General features: G+C 36.0%; 1 protein-coding gene across 4 annotated transcripts in view; it reads right to left on the bottom strand.

Annotated features, from left to right (window-relative positions):
- TAOK3 (TAO kinase 3) overlaps window positions 1-25645 on the bottom strand; it is a 179221-nt gene that overhangs the window by 42382 nt on the left and 111194 nt on the right. For all 4 annotated transcript variants that reach the window (XM_077875837.1, XM_077875838.1, XM_077875839.1 and 1 more), the window contains 4 exons: window positions 13564-13657; window positions 12272-12353; window positions 6906-7073; window positions 3787-3993 (listed from right to left, as the gene is read on the bottom strand). In XM_077875837.1, coding sequence (XP_077731963.1) covers window positions 3787-3993; window positions 6906-7073; window positions 12272-12353; window positions 13564-13657 — 551 coding nt within the window. The remainder of the gene's footprint in view (window positions 1-3786; window positions 3994-6905; window positions 7074-12271; window positions 12354-13563; window positions 13658-25645) is intronic.

Genomic DNA, 25645 nt, shown 5'->3' on the forward strand with positions numbered 1-25645 from the left:
TGTGAGGTGGTATCTCATTGTAGTTTTGATTTGTATTTCCCTGATGGCAAGTGATGCAGAGCATTTTCTCATATGCATGTTGGCCATGTCTATGTCTTCCTCTGTGAGATTTCTGTTCATGTCTTTTGCCCATTTCATGATTGGATTGTTTGTTTCTTTGGTGTTGAGTTTAATAAGTTCTTTATAGATCTTGGAAACTAGCCCTTTATCTGATATGTCATTTGCAAATATCTTCTCCCATTCTGTAGGTTGTCTTTGAGTTTTGTTGACTGTATCCTTTGCTGTGCAAAAGCTTCTTATCTTGATGAAGTCCCAATAGTTCATTTTTGCTTTTGTTTCTTTTGCCTTCGTGGATGTATCTTGCAAGAAGTTACTATGGCCGAGTTCAAAAAGGGTGTTGCCTGTGTTCTTCTCTAGGATTTTGATGGAATCTTGTCTCACATTTAGATCTTTCATCCATTTTGAGTTTATCTTTGTGTATGGTGAAAGAGAGTGGTCTAGTTTCATTCTTCTGCATGTGGATGTCCAATTTTCCCAGCACCATTTATTGAAGAGACTGTCTTTCTTCCAATGGATAGTCTTTCCTCCTTTATCGAATATTAGTTGCCCATAAAGTTCAGGGTCCACTTCTGGATTCTCTATTCTGTTCCACTGATCTATGTGTCTGTTTTTGTGCCAGTACCACACTGTCTTGATGACCACAGCTTTGTAGTACAACCTGAAATCTGGCATTGTGATGCCCCCAGATATGGTTTTCTTTTTTAAAATTCCCCTGGCTATTCGGGTCTTTTCTGATTCCACACAAATCTTAAAATAATTTGTTCTAACTCTCTGAAGAAAGTCCATGGTATTTTGATAGGGATTGCATTAAACGTGTATATTGCCCTGGGTAACATTGACATTTTCTTATTGTAGTTCTGATTTGCATTTCCCTAATGATTAATGATATTGAGCCTCTTTTTATGTGCCTATTGGTTATTTATCTTTAAAAAAAAGTCTATTCAAAAAAAATGCCTATTCAATCCTTTGCCCATTTTTTATTTGGGTTGTTTTTTGGTTGTTGAGTTTTAGGAGCTCTTTCTCTAACTGGATATTGGTCCCTTCTTAGATATGCAAATATTAGATATGCAAAGTATGATCTGCAAATATTTTGTCCCATTCTGTAGGCTGCTTTTTTGCTCTGTTGAAACTGTCTTTTGGTTAGCCTGCTTATATTTTCAGTTAATTTATTTAGTTTCATTTGCATATGTTTTTCAATTTTTTAATCTCATTTTCTCTATATATTTATTTCATAATAAAACAGAAATACATTACATAATTTAAGTTCTTTTTTTTTAATTTACGTTCTTCTTAACAAACATTTTGCACGGATCAAATACAATTACCTTCTATTTCAGAATATAAATTAATATCCTTTTTTAAAGATTTGTTTATTTTACTTGAGAGAGGGATAGGAAGAGAGAGAGACTCAATGTGGGTGGGGAGGGGCAGAGGGAGAGAGAAACTTCATCACTAAGCAGGGAGCCTGATGTGGGGTTCAATCCCATGACCCTGAGATCACAACTTGAGCCAAAACCAAGAATCAACCACTTAACCAACTGTGCCACCCAGGTGCCCCATAAATTACTATCTATTCTTAAGTAATTACACCATGCAAGAGAAAAAAGTATTGAAAAATCTATATTATCACAAGATAGGTCTGTACTATCACATAGCAAAATTAGAACTAAAATCTCCAATGAGTTCAAGACTAGGCTTTTCTTTCTTGTTGATATGCCAGTAGTATCTTTCTTCTAATTCTGTTCTCATTTGAGGAGTCCTGGAGTAAAAAGATCCAGTGGAATTCCTTTTCTTTTGGTCTCTATTCCCATGTAGGCTCAGAGGTAACAGAAAGGAAAGAGCCACATTCGTCAGGATCCATGATAGCTCCTTCCAAAAAAAGAGCCCAGCAAAAACCTTCTTTTCTACTCTTTATATATAAGATCACTTGCCCATGTTTAGAGAAGCCTGGCTGCCAATGCTGAGTTCTTAGCAGATTTCTGCATCTCTCTGATATCACTCCTTTACTCAAAATGCTTACATGGCTTTCTGATAACCTGGTCCTTGCTGTCTCTCTAGACTTCATTCACTTTTCATACTGCTCACCAAGCTCTAACCTCTCTGACCTTTCACCTCTTCCTTGAACATACAAAGTTCTTTTTGTCTCAGGGCCTTTGTGCTTGTTGCTTTCTGACTCATCCCCATCTCTCACTCCAACTTAGCTAACTTCAACATATCTTTGTAGTTTTAGCTTAAATGTCACTTCATTGAGTATGTTTTCCACTAGTCCCTGATAGATTAAATCCTTTTACCCAGAGCAGAAGTTTCATAATTACATGATATAATTACATGATTATATTATTATTTGTACAATTATTTTCCTGATTTCCCCCACAGATAATAAGTTTCATGAAGCAGTATGTCTGTTTTGTTTCCTACGCATCCACAGGGCCTAACCATAGTTTCTGGTATGTAGTAGAAGTCCTCACCAATTTTTGTTGAATAAATGAATAAGTTAATTCATTCAGAAGATAAATGTGTATACTTCCACTACTTATGACCAGGGACCAATATATTTTCTCCTGCCCTTCATCCTTATCTGTTCAATTTCCTTTTTGCCCAAAGGAAAATGCACCAGTTGAAGTCTAAGTGAAAAAAAATTCTTAAACATGCTCTGTCACTGAAATTAGAATGCAATCATTGGCATTTATCAAAATAAGTACATATTTACCTTATAAGGAAAAAGAAAAAGGGATTTTTTCATATAATTCTACACTGTAGACTGCGTACCTAAAGTCACTCAAAACATTTTTGGGACTTATTCCAAAGAATTATTGGTAATCCTGTAAAATACTCATAGAAAAATACTCTGAAGAATCCTTAAAACTTTTTTTCATTTTTTTCATGAAGTACTTCAACTTATGAACCATGGTAGGCCTGTATGAAAGGAAGATCTTTTTTTTTTTTTTTTAAGATTTGTTTATTAGAGAGAGGGAGGGAGAGAGAGAGTGAGAGAACAGGGGAGGGGCAGAGGGAGGGGAAGAGAGAGTCTTAAGCAGATGCTGCATTGAGCACAGAGCTGGATGCAGGGTTTGATCCCATGACCCTGGGATTACAACCTGAGCCAAAACCAAGAGTCATACTCTTAACTGACAGAGCCACCCCCAGGTGGATCTTTAATTGGAAAAGTAAATTAAAAATAAAAAACAGAATCATTTATTCAAAAGTCAGAATATTTAACAAGACAGAGCTAGTTTTAGAATTAGAAATAAATATAAGAGCAATAGAAAAGAGTAGAAACTGTTTATAAAACAAATGGTATCTTGGGAATATACATTAAGAAACATACTTCTGAAAAAAAAGAAACATACTTCTGAGGGCATACTTCTAAAAGGGCACAACCAACAGCCTATACTAGGGAAGCTGTTAAGATTTATGGTATTAAAGTTATTGGTTTAGAGAGGATTTTATTAATTTCTTTGACTTGGAGATTTATGGATTTATTTTTATTTACTGATGATGGAAGACATCAGAGTAGCAGGAGAGGAAGATGAAGAAATAGGTCCAGCTATAGCTTTACACAGTATTTTACTATCTTTATACTGTAAGAGAACTATCAAGTGCTAAGTTTAGTCCCATATTTCAGTTGTAGAAAGGCACACTGAAATGTCTGGATACCAAGTGGCCTGAGGTGATTTCACGACAATTGACAAAACCTAGAGCTACAAAGGGGACAATGGAACCTACCTTCTTGGGCACAACAGAGGAACTGGAATTTAGAGTGCTTTCATCATCGTGCATCAGGACAGGTTCAGAGCTATTCTCATCCATGACCTCCTGCATGCTGTTCACACTGCTGCTCTGGCTGCCTGTGCTCACAGACATGCTTGGGATGGAATGGTTGCTGCCCAGGCTGTCCATTTCCCTGATCAGGCTGGTTCCATGTTCAGTGTCCTATAAAAATGGGGCATGGGGGTTAAAAAAAAAATGACTGGAGATAAAGTGCCAATCCATTGACTGAGCTATTAAGCACACTCAATTCTGCAGTGCCAAGTTGCTTTTCTGCCAAATCTGCAAAGATAAACTTTTTATGTAGTGACTCCAATACTCCCTCATCATTTTCAGACATCTCAAATTCACTTCTCTGCCTTCCTCTGGGGCCATTCTGGATATGGGTCATAAGGCTCCAAATGCGGCTATCCCAGGGCTTTCCTCTGTCATATGCAACTATCATATTATTGTTTTGCTATTCAGTAAGCAGAAATCAGGCCAGGTGTGTAAGAGACTTTCAGGAACATCAAGGTGCTAAAGAAAGACTGTAGGCAACTGAACAGGTAACTTCTGGTATATTTACAAATAGGGCAGTTGTCTTTGAAACTAAAATAGAGTGAAAAGAGTATTCAGAGATTTGACAAGCAATGTGTTCCTTCACAAATCATTATTGAGTAACTTCATGTCTAAGCAGGGATATTAATTCTACTGTCCTGGACAGGTAATTAAATTCTGCCTCCCTCAAGCAATTCTATCATGCTTACCTCTGTAATCTTATTAAATGTATCTGTTAAATAATACTGGTATTCATCACTGCTAGTCCAAAGACTACTATTTGAGAAGTGGTAAAATAATCAGAATATGTAATTTACCCATCACAGTGGGATATCTTTTGATATAAGATTAAATAATATAATTAAAGCAACTTAGTTCCCCCAAAATCCTATTTTCAGAGAACTATACTGTATGTATATAACTTTATGAATTGTTACTTAGTCATGGCACTATAAGGAATCACTGACATAGATAATTTGGGTAATTTAAAATGGTAGATAGGGATGTCTGGGGGGCTCAGTGATTGAGCGCCTGCTTTTGGCCTAGGCATGATCCTGGAGTTCCAGGATCGAGTCCTGCATCAGGTTCCCTGCATGGAGCCCGCTTCTCCGTCTGCCCATGTCTCTGCCTCTCTCTCTCTCTCTCTCTCTCTCTGTGTCTCTCATGAATAAATAAATCTTTTAAAAAAATAAAAAATTGGGATCCCTGGGTGGCACAGCGGTTTAGCGCCTGCCTTTGGCCCAGGGCGCGATCCTGGAGACCTGGGATCGAATCCCACGTCGGGCTCCTGGTGCATGGAGCCTGCTTCTCCCTCTGCCTATGTCTCTGCCTCTCTCTCTCTCTCTCTCTCTGTGTGACTATCATAAAAAAAAAAATTAAATGGTAGATAATACATTAATATTTTTAACAGATTTGTTTTCCCAATTAAAGGGGATCATTTGTATATTTGCAATCAAGAGATTTTAAAGTCCAATTCAGTTTTCTGAATTTCATTTTTATAATTATTGATAATTTTTCTTTTATGTTAAAAAGGTAAAATAAAATTCATTGTTCATTCTTTTCCTCTTTTTTAATCTAGTTTCAGAGGAAGTGGAGTCTTTTCTCTCGTTCAAGGTTCTAGTACTCTTACTCCTAGCTCATGTACTTCCAGAGATCCTACTTCTTTAGCTACATCTGTCTTGTCTCTAAATTCAAAGCTTTTGTCTCAGCTTCTGCCACTCTGCCTATGAATATGAAGAGACCTCCCCCATACTTACATACCTCTCTACATACTGCCCTTTGTCCCTTTTCCTTCTTAGCTAAATTTATGAATCTTAAAATAACTAACTTTCACTGTCTCTATTTTTTCACTTTTCATTTATTCTATAAACCCACAGTTATCTATTATTTATTGTAACTACTCCTGTAAAACTGCTTTTACGAAGGTCATCAAGAATGCCCTGCTTGTAAAACCCAGTTTAAATTCTACAAAAAAAACTTCTGTTTTTTTTTTTTTCTTTTTTTGGTCTTTGTGTAACTTGACTTGTCTATGGCATCTGATGATACTGGTTGTTCCATCCTTGAAGTCGTGGACTCTCAAACACCTCTGATGTTTGTTTCCTAGGGTCCCTCATATGGCACTGCCCTCTTCCCATACTACATTCAACTCCTGATTTATAATCATTTTAATGCTCTTGACCCCCAGCCAACCATCTACCCAGACCTCTTTCTTATGTTCTGGGTTTGAATTTCCTAACCAACTGCCAGACATCACCAGTCAGGTGTCTTGACTGTCATTACCCTTGTCTCAACCAATCCTTCTTAAGTTATTTGAATGAGAAACCAGAAAGTCACCTCTCCTTTGAAAACTCCATCTGCATACTATGTCAGCAGCATAGGATGCCAGGACTTTAAACTCAACAGGCACCAAACTGAAATCATCCTAAACCTACTCTTTCTCCTTGGTTCTTTTTCTCTGTTCTTGGTATTGTACAGTCACCTGGGCTAAAATGCTCAGAATCATTTTAAATTCCTCCTCATCTGTCACTACCACTTTTAATGAGAAGCACTGTATTATCACATCTACCTCTACAGTGTTTCTCAAAAGTGTTCCTTCCCCCCCCATCTCCATTGACATTGCCCTTATTACCTCTTGCATGGACTATTATACAGAATGTGACACATTCAAGTCTGCTGTAATACATTCTGTTGCCAGAATAATCTTCCTAAAGCACAATACTTTCCTGAGTCTAAAATGCCCTATGCCTGTCTCTTAGAAACCACCCACATCATGTCCTCTACACAAACTTACTAATGCCCCCCAGCAGGCTAATTTTATCCACACTATGGACCGCTGCATGGTGACATATCTCGATAGTATTTTTTATATTTTGTCTTATATAAGAGTAATTTTATGAATGTCTCTTTTGCAACTCTACATGTTGAAGCACAGAGCACCAATTACATTTTTATCACCAAAAGTGGTTTTCATAGTGCCCTATCCAGAACCTTCCCATGTAGTAGGCATTCTATCAGTGCCTACTCAAATAAACTGAACCTACTTCTTCATCCTCCTGTGATTCATTTAAGGGTCCATTTCGTGTCTCTTGGAAAAGGATTTTTTTCATTTTTCGGTACTGTAGGTTATCTAATTCACGAACAGCATCTTTTGTCCTCTGTATGAGGTCAATTAGGACACGTAGTGGCCGGTCTCGTCGAACAAAATCGTGCTAGTTGAGGGAAGAGAAAAAACAGAAATTGAAAATGAGAAAACAGATTTTGGGGGGCAAGATTTACATTATAAAAGTAAATAGATATAAAGTAAGTCTATTGATTTTAAGAAATAGTAAGATATGATTCATTTCATATAGCCTTTCATTTTGTATAAATCTTATAAAGAGATAACTACGCTCTTCTCTTCTTCCTTAAACCCCATTTTGTGGACTTTGTCCAGAGTTTACTTGAGAATTCTTGAGGTTTACTTTAACACATAAGTAATAATGACTAGCACCTTAGAGGCTTGTTACTTTCAAATCTGAAAGATTTGAATATATATAAGTAGAAGTAATGTAGAGTCATAGGTACTATTGTTATAATCTGCTTCAATCCTCCTACCTACCCTACACTACCCTGTTGAAACAGACTTCTGAATATTTTGTTTTCTTGGGGTCATATCTAGTGTACACTTGAAAATATGGCAACTAATCAATTTATATAGAGATCATAATTTGGATAACTCCATTTGCCTCTACAGAGCTGTACAACCAGAAATAAGGGTCAAGGGACTTTGAGGAGTGAAAGTAACTGCCCCAAAGTTCATAAACTTTTATGGTACAAACGGCTCTTACTTTCAACATTATCAGTGATCTTTACACATATTCTGGTTTCTTGGTTTCTCAGCCTCTATCAGTTTAGAAGAAAGGAATAAAAGTGGGAGAATAGAGGACTGAGAGCTATTAGAACTAAGGTTATTTGTTGTAAAAAGAACTATCTTTTGAAAGTTCTTAGGCAGCCTGACAGTAAAGAAAAAGAGAGAAAAATCCATGACTAAGACATCTACTAACCAATCACATAAAAATGAACAAAGGTTTGTGGACTATTTTGCAAAGAGGAAGATACTCCTCATGTAGTCCTTTTATACTCCAAGAGTTGATGAAATACTACTGCTTCTGAGCCATCAAGAAGTGAAATTATGTTCATTATGCTTTCTTTAAGAAGGCAGAGAAGTACATCGTGTATTTTGACAAGATTACGCAGAAAATGATCAAAAGTGGGAGGAAGAAGTCTTGTTTTTTTAAAGGAAAAGTTTGTTATGTGGAAAATTCACTTCTGTGAAATTATAATTTTAAGACATTGGGAAAATGGGATATAATGTGGTAAGCCTTAGATGATACAATAGATTTCATCTCTTCATAAGTTAAATAGCCATAAAAGAAGAGTAGGGCCACTGTGAGAAAAATATGTACATGTCTTGTGGTTCTTCACCCTGACTTTGCTATCAGGGGAATTGTGGCTTTTGCTCCTGCTTTTATAAAATATCTCTTCCTCTGCAAAGAATCCTTTCTGAAAATGAAACACTATTCCCGGAAGTGAGTACAGCCTGCATATTTCCAGATGAGCATGAAAAGAAGAAAGTAAATTATTTTGCTCCTCTAGTGCTTGTGATTATATAAGAGCAAACTGGTTTACAGTGAATTTCAAGCTATAACAGGATCAGTGAAATTTAGAGCAGGAATAGCTCTTAGAAATTCTTTTGTTTTCAAGGTGTGGAAATTCAGCCATGGAGGGGTTAAATGATTTACACAACTAAGAGTTAGGCATGCAACTTACATTTCCTCATTTGGTGTTTGTTTCTGGTGGTCTACCACTGCTGTTATCTTTCTAAGACATAGATTTGATTGTGTCACTCATTGTGACAGACACTGGTGTCCCCCATTCCAACTCTTTTCCTTGCCTTCATTTATTGTAAGCACTAGAAAGTAAAAAGAGTTGAACTCCAGCCTTTTTTGTAGTTAGAGATAACAATATGACTAAAATCTGGTGAATGAGATACTGTAAATTAAGCTGTACTGTAGAGGCAGAAAAGTCCCTGAGGAAAGTTTTGTTTTCTAGAATAAAAAAGGCAAAGCATCTGAAGATAAGAGGTTTTCCACTCTGCCTTTCCTCCTTTTTCCCTCTTGGGATAAAGACGCGAATCCTGGAGATGCAGGAGCCATTTTGTGACTAAGAAGATAAAAGCCACATACCAAAAATAATAAAGTAGGAAAATGGAAGGAGCTTGGATCCATGATGACACTGTTGAGCTGCTTATAGTTCTGGACTGTTTATGACATCTCCTTTCTCAATGCCCTCGACTTATTTCACAAGATAATTAAACCCTTCCCTGTTTAAGCCTTTTAAAACTGATACACTCAACATCTTAAACACATGCTTCCATGATGAAATCTGGCCTTTTACAGCCAGGTTCATGGTTCTATTTCTAGGTTCAAACCTAGTCACTCCTAGTCCTTTTTCCCATCTAATACATATAGTACATTCTATATAGTTTTGGACTCATGCCATGTGTTTCACACCTACATGCCTTTGCTTATGTTCTTTATGCCTGCAGAAAGATTCAGTCCCATCTCCTCTCTCTTCTCCAAAGCTCATTATTCTCGAAACCCCTACAACTAAAATGTCCCCAGATCCTTATAAAATAATGGTTTTATTGTTCTTGAAAGTATATTTCTTTGAAATGTTTAAATAATACAGAAAAATGCATAAAAGAAAGTAAATTATTCCAAATTTCACCATCCAGAAATAAATATTGTTAAATTAAAGAATATCATTTCAGACGTTCTCTTTCAGGATAATAGATATCTAGAAACAATTTTACGTGGAAAGATTATACATGCTAAATTTAAGAAAATCTGTTAAATCAGGGTATACTTAAATACAGCGGAATTAGAAGACAATGAAGTTAAGCTTAACTTTAATTATAATTTCTTCACCAAGAGATACCAGTTCTTAAAAGACCCTCTAAAATGAACAACAACAAAAAATGACAGAGATTAGAGTTACTTTTTTTTTAAACTATGCCATTTCAACTTAGGAATTATTATTGACCATCTACTCTGAAAAATAGGAAAATTAGTACACTTATCTTTCTTTCCTACCCATAACTTGTTCTACATTAGTATTTTTACATCGTCAATGTTTACAGCATTTACATTCTGCTCTTTAGCCATATACATTATTTTACTTTGGCTTTATATTTAAATGGATTCAATGTGAAGGTGACATTTTAAAATGTCAGGAAGGAAATGTGAAGAAAAGATGAATTAACTAAAAATATTTGGGAACAAGATAGCCAACTGGGAAGAAACAAGTTAGCTTCCTTTATAACAATTTTTTGCATGACCTCTCAAAGGAAGCCCAGCAGAAAGAACACTGAAAGAGAGTTACTGATGACTGGTTCCATGGTATCTCTCTTCAGGGCTCTGCTTAAAAGTCATCTCCCAAGAAAGGCCTTCCCTAACTCCTCACTTAAAACATCAGATCCTGGGGCACCCGGCTGGCTTAGTCAGGAGAATGTGCAACTTTTGATCTCAGGATCGTGAATTTGAGCCCCATGTTGGGGGCAGAGTTTACTTTAAAAAAGGATGCCAGATCCTGTCACTCTTCATCCCTGTCCCTGCTTTATTTTTCTGCAAAGAATTTACTATGAACTGATAAATATTTACTTGTGTGTTTAGTGCTTGGAACAATGTTTGGCACACTGTAGACAGTAAATATTTGTTGAGTAAATGGTAGTCTCAGGTGATTTTGTCCATCAAATCAAATTAAGACTAAATCAAGTCAAATAAAAATCAACATTTATTTCCAATAAAGTTTTCTTCAGTTACATCTTTAAATATCTTCTGCTAGATGTGCTTTGTTTTCTTCTTCGGGAATAATAGGTGGGGTATATGAGAACTCCTGTCTTCCCTATGTGTCATCTTCATTATGATCATCTTTACAATTTTTCCTCTTGCAATTAACTTTATTTCCCTACAACTTTCTGTCACTGGAAATACTCTACATGGGTTAGTTTACTACATTAGTTTGTTGTCTATGATTCTGTGTTTAAATTTTTCTCTTCCATTTCTTTTCTTACCTCTGCCCACTTGCTTTTCATACCTCTTTGGTGTCTGTGCCCAAAAATTCATTTCTGAATCCTTGTAGTACCTTTTTCTTTGAAATGCTTTTCCCGTTTGATTTTAATACCATCCCCCAAATTATCTTTCTTTCCCTTTATGGTAGTACTTTCTAATTAAAAAAAAAATCTTCACCTACTTCAAAGTAATAAAGATATTATTTTATCTTGGGTTACCTGGTGCTTTTGTTCTGGTTGTCATTTTCCCTGCAGATATGTAGAGCTGTTGCTAAGGCATACAGAGTAGAGTTCATGTTTAGAACATACGATAGCCCTATGCCAAAAGGATATTAAACAGAGTCCTTTGCCCTGTTGCTTCTGCCACCATATTCCTGTGGGCTGCTCTCTACAAGAAGAAATAACTTAATTTTCCAAGGAAAAACTAGTTGGCTTCAGACCTAGCTCTCTCTTCCAGAAAATAGAATAATATTTACAGAGTTCTCAGGAAAAGAAAATGTAAACCAAAAATGTGCAGCCTAGACAAGGTGTTCTTCAATTATAAAGGTAGCTGACAGTTTTAAGCTTTCAAATTTAGGCAATATAATCTTTCTGAGTTTTTCTTAAAACCAACCAACCAACAAAAAAGAGTTGAAAAAATATATATAGAAAGAGGTTAAATAAATCTGGATTAGTTTGTGCCAAATAAAAGACATTTACATTGTAGAAGTCTCCACATACCTCATTGATATTGATGGAGCCTACATATAAAGTTTATAATAAAATGTTACATGAAGGGATGCCCCAAAATAAGATGTTTAAATAAATGAAGTTAACATGATACTCTTGTCACCAACATGTATGATGTAATGTCATGTAGACGCATGTTTTGTATATTTATGGTACATCTTCACTGCTTGATGATTTGGCAACAACCTAACTGAAAATCCCTGAGTTGGCATGTGAACCATTGGCAGACTGTCCTGAAAGCACTGTATTGAAGTTCATGCAGATATTAGTCAATGGAACACCCTGACCAGAGCAAAGAGAAATACTTGTTGTCATAAGGCAGAAAAGAGGGTAGAGAAAAAAGAAAAGATAGAAAAGATGAGGAAAAAACTGTCCAAATGGAATATATAGCACCATCCATTGTGATAATCTTGCTATTTTTATGCCTAGCTATTATCTCTGGATAAATGACAAGGCAACACATTCTAATCCAGTTTGTTATGATAAGCTGCCACAGAAATGATTTACTATACTCTACTACAACATGACTTTAAATCCCCCTCCTCAAATATAAATTTGAAAAATTACCCGTAATAGCTCCGCTGACGTTGGCCTTTCCTGAGGTATTTTCTGCAAGCAGTAATCTACAAATCTCCGAAAGGAGTCTGTCCTGTATGTGCAAATACATCGAAAGAAAATAAAATCAGGTCTCTGGAATACACTGAGTACTTAAAATAATTCTCATTCATGGGAAAGTTTTACATTTTAAGAGATTTTTAATAAAATATATGGAATATTAGAAGTGGACAATTTTCAAGTTTATGGTATCTAAAAATTAATATTTGTTTTTTAAAAGACCTTATTTATTTCTTCATGAGAGACACAGAGAGAGAGTGGCAGAGACATAGGTAGAGGGAGAAGCAGGCTCCATGCAAGGAGCCTGATGTGGGACTTGATCCCCGGACTCTGGGATCACGCCCCGAGCCGAAGGTAGACGCTCAACTGCTGAGCCACCCAGGTGTTGCTAAAAATTAATATTTGGATAATGAATGTAGAGAGTTTCAAATTGGTCAACACCTAAACATATCTTAACATACAAGCACGGTTAAATCATAATTTATGTCAGAAAATGAAAAATACTATATTTATATATGTAATAGTTTTATATATATTTTTCTTTCCAAAGATAACAACTCTTATAAGTCTCAAGCCTATATTCTTCACTGCCAGTTGGTAACTTCTCCATCACCTACCACCATAACCAGGTAGTAAAATCTGAAGCATAAGGGAAGAGAATTTAGGAATACGGTTTCTGGATGAAAAAATGTCTTTCTCTTAAGAATTCCATTTTGTCCACTCTTCTTTAAAATTGCCCTTCTTCTATTACTCATGTGGCCCAAACAGTTATCAAAATGTCATAATTCTCTGTAAGGAATGATATGTCTTCTAAATAGATAGTGTATGTTCTGTGTCAACATATTTAAATATACATGTAATAAAAGAAATGACAACTGGAAAAATAATGACATCAGAGAAGGTACTTTATCTCTGCCAAGAAGTGATAAAAGCTGAGATGATCAATACAAGACTGTCAGGATATAAGAGAAGAGACTTATTAGGAAGATAGCAGGGTGTGTTCCCTGTAGAATTTCAGTTCCTACACACACATTAAGAACACAGTACAAATGACAGTGAGGGCAGAAATAAAAATGTGTGTGTGTGCATAGCCAGTTCACACCTATAAAGCACCACTGTCACTATAACATGCAATGAAAGAATGTATGGTTTCTAGGTCAGATATTTAAAATGTGATTTAATGAAAGTGCCTAAAACCATATGGTGATTCCCTTAAGAGATTTAAAATGAGAGCAGAGTCTTACCATTCATTAGACTGTAGCGTTGGGGAGTCATTCTGGGCAATGTGGTATAAGGCACTCATTGCATTCATGTTGAAAAGGGGTGGCTTCCGTTCCGCTGAAGGAAAAGAAACATGATTAAGTGTTCTTGAAAGAAATCAGGCAGATAGAGAAATAAGGATCTGTGATCAAAGCTTTGCTGCTAAATCATGGCTCGTTACTGTCCTCATGCCACATAATCCACTTATTTTAATCTCTAAGGTCAGCCCAGGATAGCCATTCAGAAGAAGCTGCTGGTCATCTTAATGTACATTGGCAAAGCTCCTAACAGAACCATTTCAAAAGATTCAGAAAAAATTATTTTTTTCCACATATCTTCAAATGGCTGGTCTTGTGTTCACACAATAAGTGTATGTGTTTTAATTTAAACCTATGTATTGTATTCATTGAAAAAAATCCATAAGGTACAGAATAGAATAAGAAAAATTATTATAGAATGGAACATCTTCAACATTACTAATATAGCAAGGAAGATTAAGTACTCAATTGAATAAACACTGTCTGAAGGCTCATTCAGGCCAAATAAATGGTACAGGTGATAGTGGAGGGGAAATGGGTGGAAGTGGAGGATAAATCATAATCAAGACTTGATCCAGCCCCTTTTTAAGGGAAACTCAGGGATGCCTGGGTGGCTTAGTGGTTGAGCGTCTACTTTACACTCAAGGCATGATCCTAGGATTGAGTCCTGCATCTGGCTCCCAGGGGGGAGCCTGCTTCTCCCTCTGCCTATGTCTCTGTGTGTCTCTCACAAATAAATAAAATCTTTAAGGAGAAACTCAGTGAAATTAGGTACTTTTTAATAGATTTATTCCATCTCAGCCCATCATTGTCTCTTTTTTTGGAAATTCTATAGCTCTATTTTAGTATACTGTTTATTTGGCATGTGCTCTCCTACTGCACTTACATAAACATACAAATCTTTTCTCTCAAAAGAAATCATTAGCTCTATGAGTAAGACTTACAACCTTAATACTCTTATGCTTTTATTCCTCAAGCAATATATAATATTATTCACATATTAAGTGCTCAATTTGTTGACCAAAGGAAAGAAACAGGTTTTAGTTCTGAATACAGTTAATTTTATATTATTTACTAGTTAGTATGCCTTAGAAGATTAATCACTATCTCATTCTACCATGCTTATCTTAATGGATTCTTTACACACTTCCATCTTGTAATTTATAATTTAATTCTCAGATTTTATCAAAACATTTTGGTTTTTAAGCACTTTTAAAATGGTAAAATGGGCTTATTCTATGCAATTCTAAGAAATAAGAACTAAGAGCAGAAGTAACACAAAACACATTTTCATTCACAGAAGGATGAACTTGTGAAAAGCCAGGGTGAGAAAACAAAAGAACCCCCCCCCCAAAAAAAAACACTTGGAATGAATAATTTTAAAAGTAGTGAACTTTAAGGCACTGGCAGTATCCCAGCAGAAGACAACAATGGTTATTTTTCCATGATACTTTGGAGGGGCCTCTTATAGTCCTGACTAAACGTTCCCTGATACTTTTAAAACACATAGTCTACCATTCTACAAATATTTTTTATTAGCCTCTCAACAGGATACTATAAACTCATGTAATAGTTACCACTATTATAGGGGCATGGACTGTCCACAAGTAGAAATTTGAAAGTTGTAGTGTAGACAAATGGATTTATATCTATTTCAAATGTAGAAGAGTTCAAGTTTAGGTTCAAGTTTATTTTTCATGAGGTACACTCTGGAGAGTTTCTAGAGCTTGGCCTTCTGACATGTGGAACTAGGAACTCATGTCACCATCAACAATTTCCCATTATTAGGACCAAGTCCAGATCCTTACACATAGCCTATTTGCCTTTATTAACATGATCCTGGTGACCTCTAGCATTTCATTCTGAGAAGCAATGCTTCCCCTGTCTTCTCAAATCATCTTTTGCTTCACCGAGAGAACCAGCTTCAGAGCCTTTCACATATACTGCTTCTTCTGTCTGGACTTGCCTCTCACTCTGATTCCCTAAACTTTATCTGGTTAATTCTTGCAAACCTTTCAGGTTTCACCTTAAATATAATTGCATTTTTGCATTCATTTCATAAATATTTATTCAAGGCTTATTATACACTTACTAGGTCCTATTAGATTTTTGTCACTGCATGGGATCCCGGGGTGGCCCAGCAGTTCAGCGCCTGCCTTCAGCCCAGGGCGTGATCCTGGGGACCCGGGATGGAGTCCCACATCGGGCTCCCTGCATGGAGCCTGCTTCTCCCTCTGCCTGTGTCTCTGCCTCTCTCTGTGTCTTTCATGAATGAATGAATGAATGAATGAATAAATAAATAAATAAATAAATAAATAAATAAAATCTTAAAAAAAAAGATTTTGTGACTGCAAATTATGTTTTCCCTTTCCACTATCTATTGCAACCATAATTATTTGTGTAATTCTTTACATTATGTGTGTCTAATGTGTGTCCTCTTTGCTAAACTTCATGAGGGCAAAGACAGTGTCTATTATGTTCATCTTTGCATTCCCACTGCTAAGCATAGCACCTGGTATATATTTTTGGTGGTCCAAAAATAACTATAAAATAAATAAATTAAGGTAAGGCAAATTAAAGGAAAGAAGAAACTTTGTCAACAAAGAATCTTGTGCAGCAAGAAGTCACAAAAATGACTAAGGAGGGACTAAGTCTTGGGGCTTACATCAGATGCTATGTGACGGCTTCATTCCTTGCCAGAAGGACAGGAACCCTCACTGGCAAAAGGTAAAAAATTCAAACTGCTCAGAAGAACACTGAATTGCCTGAGAGAAACAGCCAGGAAGGAGGACTAAAGGAAGAAGAAAAACAAATTTGGTATGAGGATGAAGGAAAAAAAGGCAACAACAAAACTCAATTCAGTAGTGACAAGAAAGGCAATAGCTCAGATTTGAAACAGGAATGGTGAGGTTGTAAGTAGCCAACATTCTGCTGTGAACGAGACAAGATTACAACCAGCCACATGATGATAGAAGAGCTATAGCAGAGAAGTACACGACTAAAGGTATTCTAAACAGCTTTATGGTCTCGGCAGCATTTGCTAAATATTAGTTTCAGATGGCTTCAGCTACGTTCAAATCCTTTGCTAGATGTGCTACATAATCCTCTGAGTCATGGGGACAGGACTCATTGCTAAGCCAGAACACCATAGAGCAAGGGTTGGGAAACTATGGTCTGTAGGCCAAATTTACCTAGAAACCCGTTTTTGTTAAGTTTTGTTGAATTACAGCCACATTTATTTATTAACATATTTTCTATGGCTGTTTTCATGGTCGAACAGCAGAGTTGAGTAGTTATGACAGAGAATGTATGGCCTGAAACACTTATCTGGTCCTTTACAGGAAGTTTGTCAACCCTTACTTTGGAATGTAATAGTCTGCATACAATCTTCCACAGAAGCAGCAAAATAGGAACTAGGAGCTACCTTATGATATATAATTCATAATTTCTCAAAATAAAGGAAAAGGGTGGGAGCATAAAAAAGCTGAGTTAAGTAAAAGAAAATAAAGATTTCTCTTTAAAGACAATGACCGGGATCCCTGGGTGGCGCAGCGGTTTGGCGCCTGCCTTTGGCCCAGGGCGCGATCCTGGAGACCCGGGATCGAATCCCACGTCGGGCTCCCGGTGCATGGAGCCTGCTTCTCCCTCTGCCTGTGTCTCTGCCTCTCTCTCTCTGTGACTATCACAAATAAATAAATAAAATTTAAAAAAAAAAAAAATAAAGACAATGACCAAGTTTTTGTGGCAACAGATTTCTTATGAACAAATGTGGCTGAAAACCATAATAATTAGCAATAACAATAATTAGAACCATGTACTGAATTCCTACCGTAGGTTAGGCACTCACCACATGTTACATGTCATTCACGATTCTCAGACTAGCTTGACAGGATAAGTGTAATTATTATAAGCATTATTGCCCAGCTGAAGAAACGGAGGTTCAGCTAGCCTAAATAATGGAACTAAGTCACATGGTAAGTAGCTAAACTGGGATCTCAACCCATCATGTAAGAATTCAAGAAATGTGTTCTTTTCACAAGGTCTCAGTGCATCTTCAACAACCCTGTGCCATTTTATGAGAGATTGTACAGGTATTTAAAATAAAAGGGGGGAGGATGCCTGGCCGGCTCAATTGGTAGAGGGTGTGACACTTCATCTCAGGGTGGTTTGAGCCCCACACTGTGTGTGGAGATCACTAAAAAACTAAATAAACTTAAAAAAAAAAAAAAAGCAGCAGCATCAGCAGCATCAGCAGCTTTAAGAAGAGTAAATATGCCTGCCTCTCCCCAACAGCCATCACAACATTCATTTATTAACAATAAACAATGAGTGGCTAATGTGGAAGATGAAAATACCAGGCAAAAAACCTACATGACAATGTGTGTGTGTGTGTGTGTGTGTGTGTGTGTGTGTGTGAGATTTCTTTTTTTTTCCCTGGAGAATTCATTTTTGAGCACAGTAAATTCAATGCTAATGGACCATTTGTAGCTTCTTTAGTGACCTTTGCAGGTGAACTAAGTGTCTGCAGGTTAAACAAATGAACATCATATTAACTTCTTTTGAAATAATCTTGAAAAATAAAATATTTGCTGACTGGACAGTTTTAGCGTTCAAAGATTTGAGGATTCTTGCATTTAACTAGTTCTTTCAGCGGAAAATTAATTTAGCAAAAGATAATTTGTGGAACAGGCTTCACCACTTAGGAACTATAGAGATTCCTGCAGGAAAGAAGCACAGTGCCAGTAACATTATCATCTTCCTCCTTTGTGATATGACTTTAGCAATTTAAATTACAGATTAGGGAGCTTTTAAAAAAATATACAGTATTATAGAAGAAATGTCACAAGGAAAGCAACTTTCAAAGTAATTTCAACATTAAAAGTACAACAACTTCAAGTATTTCAAACATATAGAAAACTTAGAAAAATCATTGTTTAGGGTTTTATATGCAACAGTTTATTCTTTTTTCATGTAAAAAAATACCCTTCTTTTATATGTCCATTAACAAGACTAATGCTAGGGAGACAGATATAGATATAGAAAATATATAGATATATAGATATAGAAGAAAAGCTGTCAAAAAGATACTTGTATGGTCTATTGCATTAGCAATATAGTACATTTTAAAAAATTCTTGATAAGTTAAATGTCCTTGGTAAACAATTTTACTTAATGAATATTAACTGAGCATCTACTACCATCTTTCTCTGATTCTAAGATGCCACTGACTATAAAATATTCCACTATTAAAATGCACTACTATTTTATGTATAACTTGGGGGGAAAATGCTACCAATGATAAAATGCTGTTGCCTGTCAAATATCTCCCAGTTTGGAAGAGATGTTAAAAGGTAAATTAACATTTTGGATAGGGGATCCCTGGGTGGCTCAGCGGTTTAGCGCCTGCCTTCGGCCCAGGGCGTGGTCCTAGAGTCCCGGGATCGAATCCCATATCAGGCTCCCTGCGTGGAGCCTGCTTCTCCCTTTGCCTGTGTCTCTACCTCTCTCTCTCTCTCTCTCTCTCTCTGTCTCTCATGAATAAATAAATAAAATCTTAAAAAATAAGTAAATAAAATAAAAATTTGGATATAATATGATATATATCAGGATTGTGTTGTTAGTGGCTAACATTTATTAAGTATACTATGTAGGGATTGTAATGATAAGCACTTTAAATCCATATTTTCATTTAATCCAGACAATCTTGGTAAACTAGGGGTTCTTATTATGCAAATTTTATAGAATTCAAATAATTTGATGAAAGTCACGCAACTAAGAAATGTCAGAGGGACGCCTGGTTGGCTCAGTGGTTGAGTGTCTGCCTTTGGTTTCAGGGCGTGATCCCAGGGTCTGGGGATCATGTCCTGCATTGGGCTCCCTGCAAGGAGCCTTCTTCTCCTTCTGTGTCTCTGCCTCTCTCTCTGTGTCTCTCATGAATAAATAAATAAAATCTTAAAAAAAAAAAAAGAGAGAGAGACAGAGAGAAATGGCAGAGCTGGTATTAGAACTCAAGTTTGACCACAGAGTTTATGTTTTCAAGTATAATTCAATAGTATCATCTATCAATTTGCAGGAATAGCCATTGTGGAGGATAAGGCAATTCAGGAGGTGGCTACTTTGTTCTTTATTTCAAAAATTTTACAAAAGGCAATCAAAGTCTGATACTGACATCATGTTTTCATACATACTTTAATTCATTTTTGTAAAAAATAAAATCAGAAATTAAGCACATAGCAGGGGATCTCTCAAGAAAGGAAGTTTTAAAAATATCTCTGGGATAAGTACCTATATTTCACCCAGTGTGAACTGCTATTTGAAACTTCAGTCATTACTACATCTACACAGTTCAAAAAGTGATATGATATCTATATGAATCATCATAAGATACATGTTGTTTGCTCTATTTAAGAAGGTTGGAAAGGGTAGAATTCATATTACATTTAGAAAGACTATGTATGGTAAGAAAAAAATTTGTTAAAACAATGGGTGGACACTAATTAGCTATAAAGTTCAACTTAGGTAGTACATCCTCTTAAATTTTCATAACAGACGAGTTGCTACGGCTTCAGTGTTACAAGTATAATTTTTGTTCTTTTTAGAATATAAATGGCAAACATAAGGAATAATCCTACATATAAATGCAATTAGCTGTTATTGAGCCTTTGCTATGTGCTAGGCATTATGTTAAATACATATGTTATCTTATTGAAGTCTGACAATATCTAGGGCATGTGTATTGTTATTTTGACCTAGGTGAGAGAACTGAGGCTCAAGCAATTTGAGAGAGTTGTCCAAACTCTCACAGTCAGGATGAACATGCTACACAACTCTGAAAGGTGTCATTCACATCCTAGACTATGTGAATACGATGTCCTGCCAGCTAAGTGTTGGTAAAGCCAAAATTCAAATCCAGGGTAACTCATTTTAAAATTTATTCTAAAAGACTCCTAACTCTGGGAAACGAACTAGGGGTGGTAGAAGGGGAGGAGGGCGGGGGGTGGGGGTGAATGGGTGATGGGCACTGAGGGGGGCACTTGATGGGATGAGCACTGGGTGTTATTCTGTATGTTGGCAAATTAAACACCAATAAAAAATAAATTAAAAAAAATAAATTGCTAACTCTATGTTAGGCAGAGGACAGTGTTTTTTTTTTTTTTTTAAACCTCAGGAATGTACATTTATTTCTCATTTTTAAAAAGTTAAATTCTTTGTGGTACCTGGGTGGCTCAGCTGGTTAAGCATCTAACTCTTGGTTTTGGCTGGAGTCATGATCTTAGTGGTCATGGGATTGAGCCCCATGATGGGCTCCACGCTAGGTGCAGAGTCTACTTGAAATTCTTTGCCTTTCCCTCTTCCATTGCCCCTCCCCCTCTCAAATAAATAAATAAAATATTTGAAAAAAGTTAAATTCTTCAATATTTCATATGTAAAAATTTGCAGATGATACCTACCATTTAATCAGTATTTTGTGATATTTGTTTCAGAAGTTTTTTCTTCCCAAAGTAATAAAGTAGGTATAACTTTATTCTTCCTCCCTGCAGAGAGTGTTCTATTCTGAAATTACATCTTTTACATCTCTGTTCTTATGCTTTATTAATACATATGTATGTACTAATATATATATTAACATACACTCAAATATAGAGAAGTGTTTATAAAACTTTCATAATTTAAAAGCACCTATACTTTTACAACTTTCTTTATTAAATACTCAACATTATGATTTTTTAATTTAAATTTAAATTTAATGTTAAATTAGTCAACATACAATGAAATATTGATTTCCGTAGAATTCAGTGATTTATCACTTACATACAACACCTAGTGCTCATCACAAAAAGTGCCCTCCTCAAATCCCTTCATCCATGTAGTCCATGCCCTCATCCACCCAACTCCATCAAACCTCAGTTTGTTCTGTATCATTAAGAATCTCAGGATGCCTGGGTGGCTCAGTGGTTGGGTGTGTCTGCCTTTGGCTCAGGGCGTGATCCTGAAGACCCGGGATCAAGTCCCACGTCAGGCTCCTTGCATGGAGCCTGCTTCTCCTCCCTCTGCCTGTGTCTCTGCCTCTCTTTCTGGGGTCTCTCATAAATAAATAAATAAAATCTTAAAAAAAAAAAAGTTAAGAATCTCTTATGGTTTATTTCCCTCTCTCCCTCTTTCCACCCTCCCCTTCCCATATGCTCATCTGTTTTCTTTCTTAAATACCACTTGACTGAGATATATGGTATTTGTCCTTCTCTGACTTATTTCACTTAGCATAGTACACTCTAGCTCCATCTACATCATTGTAAATGGCAAGATACCATTCTTTTGATGGCTGAGTAATATTCCATTGTATATATAGATCACTCTTCTTTGTCCATTCATTAGTCAATGGACATTTGGGCTCTCTCCATAGATTGGTTATTGTTGATAATGCTACTATAAACATCGGGGTGCACATACTCTTTCAAATCTGTACTTTTGTATCCTTTGGGTAAATACCTAGTAGTGCAATTGCTAGGTCATAGGGTAGTTTTATTTTTAACTTTTTGAGGAACCTCCATATTATTTGTCAGAGTGGCTACACCAGTTTTCATTCCCACCAACAATGCAAGAGGGTTTCTCTTTTTCCATATCCCTACTAACACCAGTTGTTTCTTGTGTTATTAATTTTAGTCATTCTGATAGGTATAAGGTGGTATCTCATTGTGGTTTTGATTTGTATTTCCCTGAGAATGAGTGATGTTGAACATCTTTGCATGTATCTGTTGGCCATCTGGATGTCTTCTTTGGAAAAGTGCTCATGTCTTCTGCCCATTTCTTAACTGATTTATTTTTGGGGTGTTGAGTCTGATAAGCTAATAAGCTTTCTAGATTTTGGATATTAACCTTTTATCTGATATGAGGTTTGCAAATACCTTCTCCCATTCCGTAGTTTTGTTGGTTGTTTCCTTCACTGTGCAGAAGTTTTTCATCTTGATGAAGTACCAAGAGTTCATTTTTGCTTTTGTTTCCCTTGTCTCCAGTGATGTATCTAGTAAGAAGATGCTATAGCCAAGATCAAAGAGGTTACTTCCTGTGTTCTTCTCTACGATTTTGATGGTTTCCAGTCTCACATTTAAGTCTTTCATTCTTTTGAATTTATTTTTGTGTATGGTATAAGCAAGTGGTCTAGTTTCTTTCTTTTGTGTGTTGCTGTCCAGTTTTCCCAATACCACTTGTTGAAGAGATGGTCTTTTTTCCATTGGTAGTCTTTTCTGCTTTGGTGAAGATTAGTTGACCATATAGTTGTGAGCCCAATTCTGGATTCCCTATTCTGTCCCATTGATCTCTGTGTCTATTTTTGAGCCAGTACCATACTGTATTGATGACTACAGCTTTGTAATATAGCTTGAAATCTAGACTTGTGATGCTTCTAGTTTTTTTTCTTTCAGGATTTCTTTGGCTATTCGGGGTCTTTTGTGGTTCCATACAAATTTTAAGATTGTTTGTTCTAGCTCTGTGAAGAATGCTGGTTTTATTTTGATAGGGATTGCATTAAATGTGTAGAAAGCTTTGGTAGCACAGACATTTTAAAGATGTTTGTTCCTCAAATCCATGAGCATGGAATGCTTTTACATTTCTTTGTGTCATCTTCAGATTCTTTCATAAGTGTTCTATAGTTTTCAGAGTACAGATATTTTACTTCTTCAGTTAGGTTTATTCCTAGGTATCTTACTCTTTTTGGTGCAACTGCAAATGGGATCTATTCCTTGATTTTTTTTTCCCACTGATTCATTATTGGTGTATAGAAATGAAACAGATTTTTGCATGTTGATTTTATATCCCACAACTTTGCTGAATTCATGAATTAGTTCTAGCAAGTATTTGGTGGAGTCTTTCAGGTTTCCTACATAGATTATTATTCGTCTGCAAATAGTGAAAGTTTGACTTCTTCTTTGCTGATTTGGATGCCTTTTGTTTCTTTTTGTTGTTTGACTGCTAAGGTTAAGATTTCCAGTACTATGTTAAATAGTGCATCATATGTTAAATAGTAATGGACATCCCTGTCTTGTTCCTGAGTGTAGGGGATAGGCTGTCAGTTTTTCCCTATTGAGAAGGATATCAACTGTAGGTCTTCCATATATAGCCTTTATGACGTTGAGGTATGTTCCATCTATTCCTACTTTGTTGAAGTTTCTTAATCAAGAAAGTATGTTGTATTTTGTTAAATGCTTTTTCTTCATCAATGTTACAATTTTTGAGATTTGTCCATGATGATACATGCAGTTAACAGAGATACAGTATTCCATAATTGATTTAGTCATTCCTCCTTGGATAAGAATTTAGTTTTTTTCAATTTTTTTCTAGCTTCTACACAAGGTTGCATTCTTGTACACATTTCCAGTGTACATGCATAAATATTTATTTAAGGAATATATTTTGAAGTGAAATTTTGGGTCACTGAGACTACTCGTCATCAACTTTACTAGATATTTCCAATTTATACTCCAAAGTTGTTAGGTCAATTTACATTTCTACCTATAGTCAATGAGTTCCTGTTTCTTTAGTAGCCTCCCAAAATTTATTTATTATCCTCAGACTGAAGAACTTTTGCTGTCTGATAAATGTGAAAGGTTTCTGTTTTTATTGTTGTTTTTTAAAGTAGGCTTCAAGCCCAGCATGGAACCCAATTCAGGGCTTGAACTCATGACCCTTAGATCAAGACCTGAGCTGGGATCAAGAGTCAGATGTTTGACTGACTGAGGTACCCAGGTGCCCCAATGTGAAAAAGTTTTAACTTGCACTTCCTTTATTACTAATGAGCCTAGTATCTATGAATGTTTGATGTCCATTTAGGTTTCTTTCTCAATGAACTTGTTGATCATTCTTTTTTTTTTTTTAATTTTATTTATTTATGATAGTCACAGAGAGAGAGAGAGAGAGAGAGAGAGGCAGAGACATAGGCAGAGGGAGAAGCAAACTCCATGCACCGGGAGCCCAACGTGGGATTCGATCCCGGATCTCCAGGATCGCGCCCTGGGCCAAAGGCAGGCGCCAAACCGCTGCGCCACCCAGGGATCCCTTGTTGATCATTCTTGACTCATTTTTCTAATGGCTGTTTGTCTTTTTATTTTTAATAAAGAAATGTGATACATACGAGGCCTTTCAAAATTCTGGGCCAATACTCTGTTGGTTAGATATGTTGCAACTACTTTCTGTTAGCCTCTGGCTCATCTTTTAATTTTTGCATTTTACATAGCTTTATATTTTAAAGTACAAAAAATTACATTTGTCAATGCTTTCAAAATATTTTTAGGAAAATTCTTCCAATATCCATAAAGGTATGTACTCCTATAGTAATAACAGTAACAATAATTACATTTATTTAGTGCCTATTATATGGCTACCATATTTTATTTCATATATATAATTATATACATATATGACTTCATATATCAACTATATCAACTATACTTCATATATATATAATTATATTATGCTATTATTATATATTATATATGAAGTCATATATATATAATATAATTATATATATATGAAGTATAGTTGATATAGGATTTTACATTAGTTTCAGGAGTACAACACAATGATTCAACAACTCTATACATTATGATATGCTCACTGTAAGTGTAGCTACTATCTGTCCCCATGCAATGCTATTACAATACCATTGACTATATTCCTCATGCCTCTGACTTTTATTCCTGTGACTTAGTCATTCCATAACTGAAAGCCTATAACTCCCACTCCCCTTCACTCATTTTGCCCATCCCCTACTCCGTCCCGTCTGGCAATCATCAGTTTGTTCGTTGTATTTATGGGTCTGATTCTGCCATTTGTTTATTAATTTATTTTATTTTTTAGATTCCACATATAAGTGAAATCATATAGTATTTATCTTTCTCTGTCTCACTAATTTCACGTAGAATAATACCCACTAGGTGCATCCATGTTGTCACAAATGGCAAGATTTCTTTTTTATGGCTAAGTAATATTTCTCTTTGTGTGTATGTGTGTGTGTGTGTGTGTGTGTGCGTGCGCA

Source organism: Canis aureus, chromosome 27 (assembly GCF_053574225.1).
Source record: "Canis aureus isolate CA01 chromosome 27, VMU_Caureus_v.1.0, whole genome shotgun sequence".
NCBI classification, from domain to species: Eukaryota; Metazoa; Chordata; class Mammalia; order Carnivora; family Canidae; genus Canis; species Canis aureus.